Source organism: Aspergillus brasiliensis (assembly GCF_001889945.1).
Source record: "Aspergillus brasiliensis CBS 101740 unplaced genomic scaffold ASPBRscaffold_2, whole genome shotgun sequence".
Taxonomy (NCBI): domain Eukaryota; kingdom Fungi; phylum Ascomycota; class Eurotiomycetes; order Eurotiales; family Aspergillaceae; genus Aspergillus; species Aspergillus brasiliensis.
In genome coordinates this window covers 2,752,332-2,770,866 of record NW_027137443.1, presented here as the reverse complement: position 1 = coordinate 2,770,866, position 18,535 = coordinate 2,752,332, and the positions used below count along the sequence as shown (strand labels likewise).

The 18,535-nt window shown below is 49.6% G+C and overlaps 5 protein-coding genes across 5 annotated transcripts; 4 read left to right on the top strand and 1 right to left on the bottom strand.

Annotated features, from left to right (window-relative positions):
- The first annotated feature begins 48 nt into the window (after positions 1–48).
- Positions 49–1,748, top strand: ASPBRDRAFT_38812 (uncharacterized protein). The gene has a single exon (XM_067624011.1). It carries the CDS (start codon positions 476–478, stop codon positions 1,424–1,426), a length of 951 nt encoding a protein of 316 aa, XP_067483616.1. The 5' UTR covers positions 49–475; the 3' UTR covers positions 1,427–1,748.
- A 3,024-nt stretch (positions 1,749–4,772) lies between these two features.
- Positions 4,773–7,011, top strand: ASPBRDRAFT_51991 (SKN1/KRE6 family beta-glucan synthesis-associated protein; the record flags this gene model as incomplete). The annotated part of the gene is made up of 6 exons (XM_067626823.1): positions 4,773–5,383; positions 5,441–5,621; positions 5,685–5,801; positions 5,840–6,362; positions 6,427–6,904; positions 6,957–7,011. 6 exons carry the CDS (start codon positions 4,773–4,775, stop codon positions 7,009–7,011), a joined length of 1,965 nt encoding a protein of 654 aa, XP_067483615.1.
- Positions 7,012–7,670: 659 nt separating this feature from the next.
- On the top strand, positions 7,671–9,220 carry ASPBRDRAFT_203997 (uncharacterized protein; the record flags this gene model as incomplete). Its single annotated transcript, XM_067621687.1, has 3 exons — positions 7,671–8,393; positions 8,585–8,691; positions 8,786–9,220. The coding sequence occupies exons 1-3, from the start codon at positions 8,147–8,149 to the stop codon at positions 9,218–9,220; spliced, it is 789 nt and encodes a 262-aa protein (XP_067483614.1). The 5' UTR covers positions 7,671–8,146.
- Positions 9,221–10,148: 928 nt separating this feature from the next.
- Positions 10,149–11,688, bottom strand: ASPBRDRAFT_117509 (PDK/BCKDK family protein kinase; the record flags this gene model as incomplete). Its single annotated transcript, XM_067617101.1, has 4 exons — positions 10,149–10,212; positions 10,279–11,270; positions 11,332–11,480; positions 11,577–11,688. 4 exons carry the CDS (start codon positions 11,686–11,688, stop codon positions 10,149–10,151), a joined length of 1,317 nt encoding a protein of 438 aa, XP_067483613.1.
- Positions 11,689–16,057: 4,369 nt separating this feature from the next.
- Positions 16,058–18,060, top strand: ASPBRDRAFT_406209 (uncharacterized protein). Its single transcript, XM_067624395.1, has 5 exons — positions 16,058–16,639; positions 16,755–16,939; positions 17,055–17,360; positions 17,437–17,861; positions 17,917–18,060. Exons 1-5 carry the CDS (start codon positions 16,338–16,340, stop codon positions 17,941–17,943), a joined length of 1,245 nt encoding a protein of 414 aa, XP_067483612.1. The 5' UTR covers positions 16,058–16,337; the 3' UTR covers positions 17,944–18,060.
- The last annotated feature ends 475 nt before the right edge of the window (positions 18,061–18,535 follow it).

The following is an 18,535-nucleotide window of genomic DNA, read 5'->3' as shown; positions in this document are numbered from 1 at the left end:
TATGCATTCTAGAAGCGCCTAGGTGCAGTAGTCTCCTAGCCCTAGCGCTCATTCACTGCACCACTCATGACCCTTAGCGCCATTTGCACACTAGCGTAGCTAGTATATAACGGTGCAGGCCATCTCTATCGAAACAACAGCATCAAACCTGCTTATCCTGCCACCGATGTACAGGCTGGTGTTACGAATGCCAACGACCAAGTGAATCTCTTCACTATGCCTCAGCAACGGCATTATGATACACCGGAACGTTCAACTCCCGGGTGGTGAGAGCATAACGGCGCATTCACGGCGCGCTTAAACAGACTCACGCCCTACATGGAGACGAGACGGTGTTAGAATCAAGCATATACTAAGCCCGTGATGGACGAAGTTCTTGTCTTCTCCTTCTCTCGGTCCATTCTCCTCTTCGTCTTCCTCATCCTCTTCTCCCCAATCTCATACATAACAAAACCATACATCAATCTCAATCACAATGTCCAACCATCATCCAATGCCTCCCAACAACAACATCCAGACCCTGCCTACACCAATCACCACCAACATGTATTTAAACGATCCAACCATACCAGAACCACCAGAACCACCTACTCAACCCATCATAGACCCTCCCATGCACCCCAAACCCCTAATCGAAGTCTTCCTCTGCACCGACGTCTTCCCCATGCCCACCTGCTTGGAAAGCAACTTCGGCTACCCAACAGCCACCATTATCGACCCGCAAGCCATCATGCAAACCCCCACAGCGTACATCTTCGCCTTCCGCAACCCCTACCACTTGCACGACGCCTTCGTCAACGCAGCCACTTACCAGTTCGTCACCCGCTACGCCCACTTCATCCGACTCTACCTCCTCCACGACCTGCAAATCGGCTACCAGCCCTGCAGCGCCACCTCCTTCTTCACCTTCCTCCCACTCCCCACCTCATCGAACGTCGATAACTTATTCTACTACGACAACGCCAACGACCCGAGCATCTACTTCATCACCCCGCCCCATCTCCCCACTATGCCTACTATCAAACAGCCTAGACCCGTGGGCAACAGGATCTGCACCGTCACGTGGCTGAATCTCGATGCCCTCATGGATAATTGGCGCTTGGCGTTTAGGGCTATCCCGCGGGGTCATGAGATTTGGTATTTGGTCTTTGAGCTCTCCGCCAGGGAGCCGTTGGTGCCATGGAGGGTGGGCAGGGCGTTGCAGATTCTGAGTACGGCGGTTTGTTTGAAGGAGAGGGTGAAGGGCAGGTTTCGGTGTGTCGTCGAGGGGTGCTCCAGGGGTGTTGCCGAGAGGTTTGATGAGTTTTTGGTCGGGAATGTGGCTAGTTTGGGGTGGTCGGTTGTGGGGGATGATGATGATAGTAATGATTATCATTGTGATAATCATGCGGAGAATGGTGTGGGAGAGGTGGTTGATAAGGTTTAGGGGAAAGAGGTGGGGGTGAGATGGTCATTCTGATGCTTGAGCAGTGAGTGAGATGGTTTTGGGGGTTTGGTGGATACTCAAATGTTTAATATTAATGATAATGCTAATGATTATGGTCGTGGATGCAATGGTGGGAAATATGTGGCTTGCGAAGGGGGTGTGATTGATTGAGATTCGAGGGGATTGGCTTGTGAACTCAGGTGGATGGACTACAGTTGGTGGTTATGGTTGATGTTCTATGCAACATGCTGTGGATAGTTTCGGTGGACTTTGGAGCAGTCAGATATGGACGTTGACTATGGTTGTATGTATTACTATATAGTTATTATCCATGAAGGTGTTTAAATTCAAGCAGTCTGTCAGGTCCGGTTACTCTCATGAAAAAAATTGAGCTTAATCCGGTTTTAAAAACGGGTCGAATAGGTGCTAGTCGATACTATATTGGTTGAGGCAGAATGAGAAATAGTCAGGAACTTGAGCTGGTATACTGGTTGGGAGACTGTTGGTTTGTGTACGGAGTAGTGCTCGGGAATATATACTGCCGGCTTCTGTGGTTGGGGATAGTCTCGGATTTCATGTTGTGCTGATAGCTGCCAGACAGTGGCTGATAATATATAGTGGCAGTACTAGGAAGTATAACATATTTATATACATATATATACTATATTAGTATTGAAGTACTACTTCAACGAGTTTAAGTCCGATAGTATGCGATTACGATATAGTATAAATACTTGATCATATTACGCTATAATCCAAGAGAGATCTGCAAGTGTATCATTGGTTATAATACCAAGTACTTTTTAGTTGGTCATGTAACTTGTATGGAAACTCGCATTGAAAAAAGAAGAACGCAGGGCACAAGCAGTACGGAGTAGCCAATCGCATACTGAGTAGTAGACTAACTCTCTCTGCTCCCACCATGACTAGACAGATGGAATTGATCAATGTTTAGTTAACCCCAAAGACTAAGTTAGGCCATGGCAGCCACTAAACTTAGTCTAGACTTTGATTGTGCCAGTTCGGACCAGCGCTGACGCGTTGGTGGCTGGTGTGGGTTACACATCCAAACATAAGGCCAAATTCAGTATGTAAACTCAGTTACTGATCAAATCATCAAACACCTTTCACATGAGTTGGCTGACTATTACTGGAATGTGGTCCATGCGGGATGAACAACCGCCCAAAGCACAAGCCAGGGGTTCCTAGCGCTATACAAGGGATCTTTCAACCTCTACCTACGGGATAACTGATGAGTGATGAACTTTAGATCTCATTATCCGTCATCAAGTGCCTGGGCTAAGCTGGTACATCGCCAATGAGACGGTCGCTTTCTGAATGAACCAGTCCCAAACCACGTAATGTAGTATACCATGTCTCACAAAATTCATTGGATCATGATGGACGCCATGTTTTGTGGTCAGCAGTTGTATTTATTTTCTGCCTGGTCGCCACGTATTAGACATTCGAATTGATTGAAATTCGAGAATCAACCTTTGAATTTAGGTTGGATAATATATCCCTTCGACGGAAATAGTACGGGTTCCACGTCCACCACATCGGCAATGGCTGAGCACTCCCGTCCGGGCCGACAGTAGAGATTCGTAAGTGTCCTGAAACGGGGACATCAATTAAGGTTGAGTATCCAAGGTATATAGGAGTCAGTTGAATAAAGGACAACGTAGAGATACTTTGCTGCCTATCTTATATCCCATGAAGACTATGATTCAGGCAGCCAGGAGAGGTGGAATGCAGTCGTCAAGAGCCAACGGAGAGCAAGAATGCGGGAAGGAGCGTGTTTGGTACCAAGTTTGAAGTTACAATACCAGATGATCGGCGCTAAATGAAGTTCGCGCAACTGCAAGTTACTGTAAGTTACTAAGTTATTCTGTTTGGGAACTAGTGGCCGTTCCATCCTGGTACTGACTAGCCCCAAACGGGACTAAGGCGCCCGAGTTGGATTTTATTTTCGGCCCAGAAGGGAATTCCATGGTTCAGGGCCCCCGTCATTCCCGCCAGTCAAGGGCAACCGAATTCCTTCCCAGCATTCAGGAATCTTATCTGTCATGAAAGGGTTGCCGGGGAAAGTTGGCCATTTCTTCCATCAGAAAGTATCTATCTACTGACTGCGTAATGAAGTGGTGTATACGGTAGGACCGGACCTGCGTCGTGTGGTGATGTGCTCCCCCAGGTGTGCAGCAGCTGCAGTTGCTCATCACATTGGAAGGAAACCCGCAGCCACAGACGGGGATCGGGGATGCAGTATAACTTCAATTCGAGGCAGCATCCATGCAGATGCCGCCCTTTCTAGGCCTGGCAATCCCCAAGATCCAGGGATTAGAGTCTAAAATTGATTAATGCATTCCGCCATGTCGTTGCAGCCAGACCTGCCTTTGTTTGGCCCAGACATCCTCCTGTAATTACTCCCCTCCTGCAGCTGTAATGCCGCCGTCACCCAGCAGAAAAGATTAAGGTGATTCCACTTTGGTGCAAAAAAGGGGAATTCTTAGGAAAATTAGGAAGAAAAAGCTTGGGTTCATCCATGCATGTAGCACCAATCGCCCACTTCCAGGGATTGACATTGTTTGTTCACACTCTGGACCAGCGGTGCTCACCTTCATCTCTCTCAATTCTCCCATTCTCTCAACTCTTCACCTTCATTTTCTCTTCTCTTCACTTCGTGCGCTGCCCATCCCTTCCTTGAGCCCTGCGTAACGGCTGTCTCTGTCACCAGGCTTCAGTTTGACTCCAGTCCGTGTGCTTTATCTTTTCCTTTTCACTCTTTTGGATTTTCGCCTTCGCGATATTGTTCGACTTGTGAGCGATTCAGCGGCTCACTACTCCCTCTTTATCTGCACAATCACCCTTCCTGTCGCTCATCCCACAATCTCTCAAGACCAAGTCGGCACGCGTTCAGTTCACCCCTGCGTTAATTTGATCAATTCTCGCGTCCAGCTTCGCAAGTTATTCTATGTATTGACTCGAGGACATTGTCGGATATCGGAGTAACCACCTTCACACTCATTATCAATTGTCACACCCAAGATCTGTCGCGTCACTCATTACGACTAAGCAAGATTTGACAGCCCTCGTCAATCACATTTGGGCCCGCAGTGGAATATCTGATCTGCATAGAGAGGAAGACCTCTCTGGCCAGAGTGAACATAAAGAACGCGAAGTGAAGGACCGTTTATGATCGAGCAAACTGCGAGGGATCCTGGTTTAGTGGGTAATCGCTCATTGACACCCAACCTGCATAAGCACCGTTGAGCTTCCAGATTTGAGATCGTTCCTTAGTATAAACCGAACCAGCCCAGTCCCTCGAGGTGGACCTTGATTGCGCAGAATGTCCGAAGATCCGATCTTGCGCGAGACACCTCACATCCGTGTCAATTCGGGACAACATGACCCATTTGCCGATTCCGATGATCCCTACGTGTCAGTACCACCCCAGCAGCTGGGGCGGACGTTGACCCCCGGCATGGTGCAGTCGACCTCTGAAGTCACATTTCCGACGACATGGGGCTCGCCCACTCCCCAAGAATCGACCGAGCTGTTAATACCTCCGCGGCCCTACCGCGTCCGAGACGAGTTGCGGTCCCCTGAACTGTCGATTCGGTCCTCGCGACGGACGAGCTGGAGCTCAGAGGCTGTCAGCTATGATGCCAGAGCTTACCTGTACAGTCGATTCGATGATTCGAGGGCGCCGTCGCGTGCAGAGAGTGATGATAATGATGTGAACACTCATACAGTCACGGAAAAGTACAATATAATGCCAACAGAAGGATTATTATTGTTTCCGGAGGATGTTGAGAAGGATGACTATATGCACAACCCCGATCCAAATGACAGGGACATAGTTTGTGATGTATGGAATAAGCGGGGCCTTGTTAATCTCGGTGGACTACTCCTCATGACTGTGGGCTTCGTAGTGCTGTTTGTTGCCTACCCAGTGATGTGAGTCTTCCTGTCCCGGCCAATTAGTCTCAGCGGCATACACTGACTGGTCATTAGAGCTGCCCTAGGCGGGATACAAAGAAAATACGTGCCGACATGTGACCCTGCCGACACTCTGTGTCTTGACGTTGGAGATCGACCAGGTCTCACCAATTTGAGGACCGGATTGATAGACCCGGACACACCTGAATCAGTAATGACAAAGAAGACAGTGGATGGGAAGGAATGGCAGTTGGTGGTGAGTACTAGGAGAATATATACCGCGAGCTACGACAGTGAACAGTCATTGACCTGGGAGCAGTTTTCTGACGAATTTGAATTTCCCGGCCGAACTTTTTATGACGGGGACGACCCTTATTACCAGGCCATGGATTTCTGGTATGGCGTGACGCAGGACTTGGAGGCTAGTACAGATATTGTCTTTCGTCAATGCATTCACGACTAACGGACTGATAGTGGTACGACCCGGATGCGGTCACGACGAAAGATGGATCGTTGGAGATTCGTTTCGATGCGTTCACAAACCACGAGCTTGGGTACCGTTCGGGAATGGTGCAAAGCTGGAATAAGCTGTGCTTCTCTGGTGGACGCTTGGAAGCCAGTATCTCCCTGCCCGGAGCCGGGGATGTATCTGGATTTTGGCCCGGGTTCTGGGCGATGGGCAACCTAGGCCGCCCGGGCTATGCTGCGACCACAGACGGCACGTGGCCATATAGCTACTACGACGGATGCGATGCAGGCATTACGCCCAATCAAAGTTCTCCCGATGGTATCAATTTTCTTCCAGGCATGCGTCTACCGGCGTGCACTTGCGATGGTGCTGACCATCCCACCCCGGGCAAATCTCGCGGCGCCCCGGAAATCGACGTTATCGAGGCCAGCGTAGGGCCTCTGAACAACAACCCGAACGCATTCATTGGAACCGCATCCCAGAGTTTGCAGATGGCGCCGTTTGACATATGGTACATGCCTGACTACGGTAAGTGTCTGACGTTGCTGTGACAAGTATGTATCTGGGGAGTATCCGATCTAACTGCCTGCAGATTACACTGCTGTGTACGACCCTCATATCACCGAGATCAATACCTATCGAGGCGGACCGTATCAGCAGGCTATGTCTGGCTTGACCAACCTCAACAATCGCTGGTATAATGGGACCGAGTACCAGGTATTTGCGTTCGAGTATACCCCCGGCGCGGTAGGCAACGTGACCTGGTTCGTGGGCCAGGATAAAACCTGGACCCTAGACGGGCGAGCCATTGGTCCCAACGGCAACGTTGGACAGCGGATGATTCCCATGGAGCCGATGTCGATAGTCATGAACCTGGGTATGGCATGGAGCTTCGCCCCGATCAATGATACGATCCGTGATATAATGCCTGGAATTATGCGATTCGATTATATCCGCATCTACCAGGATCCGGACAACATCAGCATCACCTGCGACCCGCCAGGCTATGAGACGACCGAGTATATTGCCACCCACGCAGAAGCTTACAATAACAACAACGTAACGACATGGTATGTGTATCCATTCTCCGGATATTGTAGCACGAAGTTTTCTGATGCATAGTAGGGATGCTGCTGGCTATGACTGGCCCACGAACTCGTTAATGCACGGGTGCTAATTCTTTCGACGAACGCGGAGTTCAATCTTCGAGCATTACCTAACGTTGCTGGGAATACCAGATCAGTTCTATCCCATCTTCATGATACAAACACCGCACGGCTTACTGGCATGCCCATGGTGCCGGTCATAGGCGCTTGCGAGTTATTTAGCGGCATTATTCTTTGGCGTTGACGGCGTCGGTTCGTCCTTCGAGTAGGTGGTTTGGGGTCTGACATATCGCATATTGATCTTCACTTGTAATTTATGTAATCTTCTTTTTTTGTCGCATTTACCCTGTTGGCATGTCATGCTGGGGTTATTCGTGCTTTTAGCTTGATAGTGCAGTGGCTTTGTCGAGATGGGAGGGTTGTTTGAGTGATTGGGAGGGAGGCATCGTGGATGGAAGTCGATTGTTCGAGCATTGAGCGAGTTATGGTCGAGCAGATAGAGATACTCAATAGAAGTGAACACCAATACCAATGAACAATCTGATTATGAGTGATGGCATCCATCTCTCGCAGTGAAGCGGTTCGTAAAAGTGACCTGTCAATCCGCCATGTAGGGCAGCCCCGTGACTAAGCCGCGCCTCCGGTTCCTTCTCCGCCATCGTCATCCTCACTCCACTCTTTCCTCTCTTCAACAGCTCCGCGGCATTTCTTCTTGCGACCCAGCGCGACGGGAGATTTGACTTGTCTGATCCTGCCGGACGGGGTTAAGCAGTACCTCTACTACAAATTGCCACTTGTGCAGCTTCCGTCAGCTTGATTTGTTCATATCTGCTGATCTTCTTGAGAGCTCGACCTGTACAGTGTATGCACGCTGCGGAGCTCTGTTATTCCACCGAATACTTTTAGCACGAAACACAGCACACAGCACACAGCATTTCCATTCTATCTACCCGCATAGCAGCATACATCCTGCACTGTCTACATACACGCGAATCTGCTTACATATTTATCCATCATCAATCATCCCCGTGATTCTCATCAGCGCGCATCAACCATAATCACATGCTAAACAAAGCGACCTGAACAATACCCACTCTGCGCCTATACCACATTCACACAAACCAACATACGTACATATCTTGTGTACCTTCACCACCGCATCTCAATTCCAATCTCCCAACTCCTCAGCGAACAAAGAAGAAAATAATGTTCAACCCCAACATCCCCACCCCCGGCCGCGGCCGTCGCCAACAAGACCCCATCGTGATCGCCGACGACGAAGACGAGGAAGTCGAAAGTGACTACCCGGATCAGGTCTACATCGAAGCCGTCGAAGATGACCAAGACTCTCTAGATCGCGATCTCGATGATGATGACGAGGACGATGACGACGACATGCAGGTAGAGTACTCGTTACAGTCTTCCCGGCCTCAGTCGGGTATAATGGGGTATAGTAAGTAACTCCCCACCCCCCTTCACCCACCACAGCGCAGCACGTGGCAAGCACCCCCCCGATGAACCATGACACCTCAATCTCAAGACCAAACAAGCACAATTAACAATTCCACTTCCTGGGGGAGTGAACAGCTTACCCAACAACCCCAACCCCACACCTCGGCCCAACTCTCTACCAAACAACCTTAGACCAAGAACGTCAATTGCGCACTCGTCTCCGCGAAGACCGCCACGCCGCGTTATGTGTCCTCTTAGATAGGGAATTACTTACTATCCAGGCTTTGGCGCATCAGGAGGTACGACTTCCCTCTGTACTTCTCTACACTACACTACACCCCACATTTCCAACTCCCATACTAATCAAGAATATGAGTTTGAAAACTATTACAGACCCTCCCCCAATCTCGGCGCCGCTTCCTATCCCGCCTCCTCGCTCCCGAGGACCCCGAATCCGCGGCTTCAATCCGTGCAGACCGATTTACGGTCCAGCATCCCAGCACCAGCAGTCTTGCTTCATTGTCGACAGTCGCGATGATTGTGCCGCGGCAAGTGGTGGATGTGCATGAGACGGATGATGCGGGGTGGAGGCGGCCGATAGAGCGTGCAGGACGAGGAGGATCAGTCAGTGCTGGTGGGATGCAATCGTCGCCTGCGTCGGTGGGGTCGGGGTCTATGTCAGGCTCTGGATCCGCTTCGGCGTCGAAGATGAAAGGGAGGACGGGGACGCCGGATCGGGTGGGGAGGGGGGTAAGAGGAGGCAGGGGGTTGCAGCAGTCGGCGTCGTATCGCGAGAGGGAGAGGCGGAGGGGGTTGTTTGAGAGGTAATGAGTAGGTGCTAAGCTTTCTTTCTTTTCTTTTCTTTTCTTTTTCAATCCACCTTTCTTACGAATTTTACGGGCTCAGATCTAGACTTGTTACATTTCATGTATCCAAAACAAAGATTCAATTTTTCAAATGTTTCAATGTGATTCAGCAGCGCTGCGTTTGTGTACATACAATCCTATCCAATCCATACCCGTACCCTATTCCGTCAATCCGTGAAACATACTATACAAGGAGGGCTGCAACTCTTCCATGAAGTGCAAGGTAATCAATAACAATCAATAACGGCAAGCAAACAAGCAACAAAAGATGGCGTCCAAGGAAGAATACAGGCACAGGCGCTCAATCATCTATAATGATGTATAGATAGACCTCCAAATACGACTCAACCAATGCATGAGCGTCTGTGTCTTCCAATGCGGATCCATCGGACTAAAGGGTATCTAGTAGACCGAACATACGGCCTGAATTGCAATACATCCTCCCAAGCATATGGGGAATGCCAGCGCATCACTTTTTTTTAACAAGTATCGAAATGGTAGTAGCACCTTTCCACCCACAAGGCCTGCAAGGGGGCCGACCATGTCACATGCGGAGCCATGGTATGACAAGGTTTCGCGGCTTATAGTTCTCTAGAAGTTCTGTCCCCACCAATACCCTAGTCTAGCGCGTCCGGCACGGGCATGTCGACTGGGCGAGGGTAAGCGCCAAGCAGATTGCAACTACCTCATCCACGCGTCTCAGCGTTGAGCAGGATCGCTGCATCTCCAACTTGCTTGCGTTCGGAAACTTCCCGGTTGCGCATCCGCGCGCTTTGGATATTCATAGGCGTCAATCCTTGGGATGGTGGTGGATCCGGTTCTGTGTAGAAAGGATGCAGTCGGTGGGAAGTGGAGAACCGGACACGACCATCCCTCATGACTGGTAATTGTCATTGCAGGGGCTCCGAGCTCGAGGAGAGCCGGTTAAGATGGAGATAGACGTCAGTGCCATACCTAGCATGTGGGTTAGTCGCCTTTGGTCATTCACAATGGTGTTAACAGCGGGAACTTAACACTCACCCTTCCATACTGATCAGCTTCAGATCGCCACCAAAGTAGCGAGCATACAGTCGACTGATAGGCAGACCGTAACCGAAACCGGCCATGGGAGCCTTGAAGTCGCTCTTGTCAAAGTCGGGATCCAGGCTAGGAGTTTGCTCTACGGTAGTGTACATGTACGTCCAGACCAAGGGGATGGCGGAACGGGGGATGCCACCACCTTCGTCGGAAATCTTGATGGTAATATCTTCTTTGCCCTCTGCGATGATAACCTTGGTGACCGGGAAGGCTTCCTTGTCTGCGCCGTGGGCTTCCACAACAGCACGCAAGGAGTTCTTCAAGGTTTCAAAGAGCATATGGGACAAGTGACCCGGAACATACATGAAGTTCAGATCGTCCTTGCAGACAAGTTGCACTTTGGGGGCATCAAAGAGGCCATAGTAATCCTCACAGACGAAGCGAGCGTTGTCGATAGCCTCGAGGGCCACCTCACGCACATTCGTTTTCGTACAGATGATACCGACATAGTTCGGTTGTCGCACATGCGTTTGTTCTGTTAAGGCGATGTGTTGACCAATTAACATTCGTATACCAATGCGGGACATGTAGAACCGATCGAGGAAGGACTGGACGGTGGAATCAATCTGTAGGCGTTGGCGCTTTCGCTTCCATTCGAGAATACCTTGAGCCACGGTAGTTACAACACTGTCGTGTCTCCGCTTGATGTGCTGCAAAGTCTTGGCGAAGCGTTCATTGTAATCGTTCAATTCCGGTGGCCAATCTCCATGGTCATCAGATGGAGCATAGTATCTTCGGCCCACGGCGGCGCCTTTACCGTTGCCGTTGCCGTTCAACAGGGACGAGGGAGAGGACCGATACTGTCCTTCACGGATGCTAGGGTTCTGCGTTGTTTCGGAGAGGATTCTCGAAGTGCCTCCATTGAGCCTTCCCGGACGAAGCAGACGAGCTTTGACTTCCTGGGTCAGAGTAGGTCGAGGGAGGTTGATGATTTCCTACATCATCACATGTCAGTCGGTCACCCGAGAACCAAACTCCAGCGGGTATGAGTCATACCTCGAACGACTGTGCGTACCAGTCTTGGACCTTTTTGATAGATGGCATTTCACTAAGTCCATCCGGAAGCTCTCCAAGATCCTGGACACGATGAGCGAGACGTATTGGGAGTTCTTCGGAAAGGAACTGTGAGGCGCGAAAGAGGGTGCCTGGTGAGGGAGAAGATCACGAGGTTAGCGGGCGGTGGTTCACTCACGAGTTGAAAGAGAGCAAGAGAGAGTTTTTGTAAAAGAGAAGAAGCTTACCAGTGGAGGGCCTATCTCCGAACTGCACCATCTGCCGGAGAGAGACACCAGTTGCAGGGAAGCTGGCATAATGTCTGATGGTGTTCATCAGACTCTCCGACGGCTTCCACATGATGTCAACGCGAGGATCAGGCCACACGGCCTGGGATAGCACTCGATACAACCAATATGAATTATACAAGCGCTCCAAATTATCGAGAGCAGCTGGCAGAAGAGCCGGTCAGTCAATTGTGACAAGTTGACAAGAGTGAGAGGTGGAAGAAGGACTACCGAGGTTGAGGGACACCTCCGCTCGCAGGCGAGGTCGGAACGGCGGGCGGTATGAAGATCCCCGGAATGGTGCCTCGCAGAGAACTAGGAACTCGGCGGACAGAAGAAAGATATATAAGGATCAAGCAGGGAGTACCTCTAGAGAGAAGGGTGGGGGAGCATATAGATAGCAAACAACAGCCAAGACAGATCTTACTTCCAGACCGATCGCGAGAGGAAGAGAGAAAAAGGAAAGAGAGCACGGGCGGAGGGAAGTGGGCAGACCGACCGGTGGAGGATGACTCTTTTTGGATGGGCAGCTGCGGAGACTCGCAATTCCCGGGGAGTCACGTGCGTTGCAGGTGGGGGGCAGTTGCCGCCTGCGATCCCGTGCTTGGCCGAGGATGTTGCTCTTTCCTCTGCCGATTCGGAGCCACCCTCTCCAGAAAACGGGGTAAAGCAGGAACAGATCGGGTTCAAATACTCCGTGAATCGCTTGTACTGCTGGCAATGCGCAGATCTGCCATCTACGGAGGAAATTGGTCGTGGCTGACCATTTTCAGTCAGTCAGTCACCTCCCCCCTCTTGCCTGATCGCGTAGACCCTTTCAGCCGACTGTGTCTTTGCTGCTGGCTCCTGCGCCGAGTGACATTATATGCACCTCCCTCTTACTTAAGATGATATCTTCCGGTCCTGTGTAGTGTGTCAACTATTGACTAGTCAAGAAATAGTTAGTAGATAGCTGTAGTAGTCCATGGCACATTAGCAATGGGTCGACGCACACGGGATTGCTGGTGTCAAGCTGAACCTTTCTCCGGATCTCCCCTTCGTCCGAGGCTGGTTCGAATCCGGGGCACGCGCACACTCCGACTGGCCAGAACTCTCATCCAGCAAGAGTAATAGTCCAGAGATCCTGGTTCCCAAGTCACACTTGGATTTGCTTCTTTGTCTTCCATCCATCTTTAAACGCAGATGGCTGCTTTTGTCAAAGGTACACCTGATTAGGTTCACCCCTTCCCGCGGAAGTCCCCAGTGATCCGTGGTTCTTCAAGAGGTTCCTCAACAAGCTTATGTATACACCGGCTCCCAATTAATAGTCTGTTTCGGACACGGGGCGATTCTCTTGGAAGTTGGTTGTGTTTTCTTTTCTAATCGGTCAATCGGCCTCGTGACCATCTCGTCAAAGGGTCTGGATGGAAAAGATTAAAGGTCACCTGCCATGTTCATGGCTAGCAGCACTAACGGGAAGCTGCACTAGAAACAATCGGTCCCAAGGAGTGAACGAAAAAGAAGTGCAGACGTGGTAGAAGAAGATGTCCCTTCTATGGCACAAAGGGCTATCAATTGTTATAGATATATTTTCGTGGTCTATTCCATGTTGTTCCTGTATGCGATAACAAAAGAAAGTTCTGGGCAACCATCTGCTGAACAGCCACATAGTGGCTTCAATTGTACTTGGACTCATCATCATTGGAAATAAAGTCACTGGACAATCGACACAACAGAGGAAAAAGCAAATAGACCCAGGTGGAATATTTAAACGACGGCCGCAGCGGCGAAGATCCTCGTGGTGCATCTCCGAAGGATAGTCCACCGACAGTGAGAACCAATCAGGCTGGGCCGCGTCCTGATAAAGATGAGTGAGGATGAGAGACGACGCGACGCGGTGAGAACACCTATCACCCCCTAAACCGCTGCATAGGGCTGGAAAGAGGCGGACCAGACCAGAAAAGAAAAAGAAAAGAAAAGAAAAAATCTGGAAAAGAAAATAAAATCGAGAGAAAAGGCACGGAACGGATGCCCAACCCAAGCCTTTCAGGCAGACGATGACTTTCTTCCCCATCATTGCGTCGTCATGATCTTCTGTCATTTCTGCTCTATCACTTTCACTTTCGAAGAAGAAAAGTGAGTCTGCGAGAGATAGAGCCCGATTTTCCACACAGCACCCCCCGTCGACCAAAGTTACCACCCACCTCAAACTTCCCCCCCTGTCATGGAAGGTGATTATGGACTGGCTCTAAGTAAGGCCCTTGTTCGTCCCCTAAAGGGGCTCTCTCCCCTTAGCAGCAATCCCGGGGCCATAGTTCAGTTAACTCCAGCTGGCGTCCCTCTGGTCTCACCTTCAATTCTTCGCATGCCTTTCCGCCCGAAACCTTCTTGAACAGTGGAGTCTCGTTAACTTTTGACACCTGTCTGGCCCACCAACCGGAGAACTAGTTGTCACCTCGAGTATCTGTCCATCAGGTTATCTGACTGGCCCTCATCACACTGCGGTGTGAGTTGACCGTTTTAAAAATCGCCGAGGAAGCACCGGGCGACTCTTGGGTTGACCCTGAGATTTTTTTCCTTTCTTTCCACAGGACTTCTTTGGGGACACTGATTTCATTATATTTATATATTCTTTGGAGGGTTCTAGATTATGTGTTGATCTCACCACCTTATCTTGGGCCTCAACTTCTTTCTTATACATATATTACTAGACCACTACTATATTTTGCATTTTTTTTTCTTTAACATCTATTGTGTGATCTGTGCAAGATCCCGAAGTGGTCGGGAAACCCAGTGATTACGATTAGAGGGGCAAACTTTTCCAGAATAGGTGAGTGGAAAGTGTCCAATTTGATGTCACGGACCAATTTCTTGCCCCCGAGGCTTATTATCATTTGTGTGTGGGAGTGGGTTTGTTGCCATTCTTATGTGTTATGATGATGAAGGCTATACCTCATACCGGTTGTGGACTGATGGATCGGGACAAGAGGGAGGGGGGGCGCTGCTTAGAGGATCCATCGACCAGTTTGTTTACATGCAGTGGAAGGATGGCAGTCCCAGGATTTTGTTCCCAGCAGCTTTGATTGAGGGCATTTGTCGGTTTTTAGTTGTTCGTTTTTTATTTCCGTTACCCTGTGGGTTTATTGTTCTAACCCAAAAAGAACAAAAGGAAAAAAAATTGGGGTGCGAAAAGAAAAATGATGCAAACCGGCATTGCACGAACATCAAAAACCCTCGTCATGCCTTTTCAGATTATTATATTTCATTACTAGTATTTGTTTATTTTCACCTATTATTATTATTATTCTTATTATTATTATTTTTTTTTTCATTGTGTATTCTGGGTTCCTCCATTGGGTGTCGATTTTTTCTGATTTTCTTCTTTTCCATAGATTTGATGATTAGTTGATTTTTCGTTGTTGGATCTCATATTTCTTTTTCCCTTTGGCAATTCTTATTGTTAATCTTCCCGATTGCACTGGAGAGGCGTTTACCAGACTATCTGGCTGGGTTGTTGCTGTGCACTCACTCATTGGCAGGGACCCGATAGAGAGGATCCGCAAACCTTCCCAGCATTGCCTTTTTTGCGCTCATGCTGGTGAAGCCGAATCTCTGCCCTTCACTGGCCCGGAACCAGTCAATTAGCCCCTCCTTCATAATTACTACGTGCCCCTCCATTTGCCTTCTAGGTTATATTTCTGTCACTCTGTTGATCCCATTGTGTGTGCGTGTGTGGTCCTGACATTGGAGCCTTCGTATTGGTTAATATTCAGGGGAAAAAAAGAGGACCACTTTCGAGCCAAGAACAGAGGTGTCAAGACAAACAGCAGAGAAGAGAAACGGGAAAAACAGGAAAAGGAAAGAAAGAAAGAAAAAAAAAAAAGAAAAGAAAAGAAAAGAAATAATAAAGCCTGAAACAAACCAGTCAAACCAACAGAGCAAGACTGGGTGGGAAGTAGAAACCTGCTCGAAAAGGAAGGAACGAGAGGCCACTTGGTGGAACGGATTTGGGCCAACCGTCGACGTGACTGAAGGGAACTCTTCAGGTGGCAGGACAAGGACGAAACATCCAGCTGCTAGGACTAGGAGAAAAGGAGAAGAGAATCGAAGCAAAGAGAGAAGGAAGCAAGGAAGAAGAGAAGAGGGAGTGAGAGAGGTACCATTTCTTGGGAATAATATCATCCCAATCGGAAGGAGACATCTAAAGGCCTCCCTCCACTCTTCAGCTATTCCCCCCCTCCCTCCATCTACTACCCCCTCCTGCTCTTGTGTGGTGATTGTTTGTTTCCTGCTTCAGGAAATTAGCAGCCAGTGTCTTCAACGCCACTACTTACTATTACTGCCAACCCCATCATCGTCGTCGTCATCCTCTTCCTCCTCCTCCTCCTCCTCCTCATCATCACTTTGTGCCTCTCTGATTACCGATTCGGGCGAGTCGTGCCAGACAAGACGGCCTGTCTCCAGCTTCAAACCACACAATCAACCCCCTCCTTTCCTGCTCCGATACTATCTACTATCTGATTTGCCCTCTCGGGGTGCTTCCCCTGGCCGGCCCCATTACGTTGGCTGGGAATCCTGCCTGATCCGAGACCTCAGCTTGCATTGTGACTGGATTAGCCCTGGGCAGTCAGTCACCTAAGCAAACAAGGGCTTCTGGCACTTCAGCAGATGCATCTGTTCTGACTCTTTCCTTCCCCCTTGTACTACCCCCCCCAGCTGCATGTTCATGTAAACAAACCCAACATGTCTCGCCGTCGTGCTTCTCACAGCGAATCATTGGGTCTCTCATCTACTATGAACGAAGCTCTTGCCTATCCTTTCTCCGGGATGCAGCAAAGCAGTGCTCCACAGCGACGCGGCCCGATCGAAGGGCCCAACGGTCGACGCTTGATTCGTAGGGTCACCTGGCGATCCTCCACGTACAAGTTGATGGCTTGCCTGTGGGTGTTGGGTGTCTTTTATATTGTCTGGCTGATCCGGGATGTCTTCTATTACCCCTTCTACGCCTCCTCCAAACAGTCTCTTTCTCCCAAAGACGCAAACGAGTAAGTCACTGGATGCCTTACCCTGCCAATTCCCCTTGTTTCCCCCTCTTGATTGGCCTTACCGTTCCCTGGTCCATGACCCAAATTACTCACCTGGCCCCGTCTGTGTACATAGTTTGCTGGCTCCCTATGTGGGTCGTCAAGAGTGCGACATTTCTTCCCTGTCCCTCTTCAGCCCCCCTCAACCCGGTGATGGCGAACGTGCTTCAAGCAATCCATACTGCCAATCTCGTGATGCCCTGCTCAACGCCATGAGCAGTGGTGGGCGTCACGGCTTTGACGCTGCGTATACCTCTCAAGGTAAGTGCCAAACCCATGACTTTCCCTCCTCGTATCGGACGCTTCAGGCTTCTCGGAGGGGCCCCAAAGAGGCAACAGCTGCCTTCTTGACAGTCAGACTGACCTTCTCCCTCAGGATGCTCTTACCGTTGGTTCACCAGCGCCGAAGTGTGCGACATTCTGCGAAAATTCGATGGAATCGTCTTCGTTGGTGATGATACCTTGGCCGACATTTATGCAGGATTTAACATTCTTCTGCGGGAGGATCTGGCCACTGGATCCCTGAGAGAGTGGGAGATAAACAAGGGACATGGTCACGAGTGTCGATGTGAATCTCAATTCACCAGTGCCTCGTGCCTACCCCTGCGTATTACTTCGAGTGACGAGGTGTACGCGCAAGAAGGCAGCAGTGCTACTCGCAGGCCTTACACTTGTTCATCCCGTAAGCACCCCCAGCCTCCTGATCACTATCAATGCTTACATCCGGGATTGCTTGCTGACTCACTCTGTGCGTTCAGGTATTCCTCACGCCTTTCTCACAACAGCCAGCTCTCCTGCCCCAAGGGGTGTGTATGACAAATTCCGTCGGATGGTCGCCCGAGGAGTTGGCCGAAACAGACCCGTTCCCGTGATCCTGAGTCTTTCCCTTTCCACGTCCTATTCCTTGTCTACAGCTAAAAGCAGCATGGATGAATGGCTCACTCTAGCCCAGGCCAGTGGACGGAGCACTCCTTTTCTCTGGGTCGGTCCGACAGCTCCTGGGCTTCAGAAGGACTCGAGGGACAACATCCACGCAAACAGCTGGCAGTATTCACAAGACACCGCCCAAGAAGCCCGCAACAGAGGCTTGGATGCCCTGGGAATGTACAATGCGACCCTTCAAGCTGATAGCTGGGATGGTAAGCACTACGGAGAAAAGGTGGCTTTGATACAGGCGATGATGGTGAGTGGCCTTCTGCATATTTTGCCGTTATGTGCTCTCAATAACAGCTCCTTAGGTTATCAACTGGCTGGCTGCGCTTTGATTTGATGACTGAGTGTTGCCGTGCCATCGGTTCCAAGGTTCCTTCGAAAGTACCCATGGTATTAGATGTCCCTTAACCCATATCACCCCCAGGTATTCTGAAATTTATGTCGTCTCATCTAGACAGTGATTGACAGCGATCTTTTTCTTCGCTGCTTTTCTTGTTCTATAGCGTTTTATCTGTTGAACCTTGACGTCCCATACGAAGTATTCTCTCTGAACCTTATTGCTTCTGATGGGTCAAATGGGTGTTTCTCTTTTCATTTCTTTTTCTTCTTATCTTTTCTTCTTCTCGTTTCACAGTACTACATCGCGCATCTTATATCTATTCATTGCTTTCTTTTTCTTCCATGTTGTTTCATGTACCCCACAGTTTCATCTACGCTTCACATCTGTTTGTTGGTATTAAATTGGCCAGGGCGTTTTTGACTATTATTGTTATTTACTGCGTCTATGTTTTCTCGCACCAGCCACAATACATTACACTGAATTTAGAGTATCCAGACGAGAGACAAACAGCTGACTGGTTATAGTGTGGTACCCTGAATGGAAAGATTCACACATGAGAAAAAGGCCGTAGTCCACTTTGAACC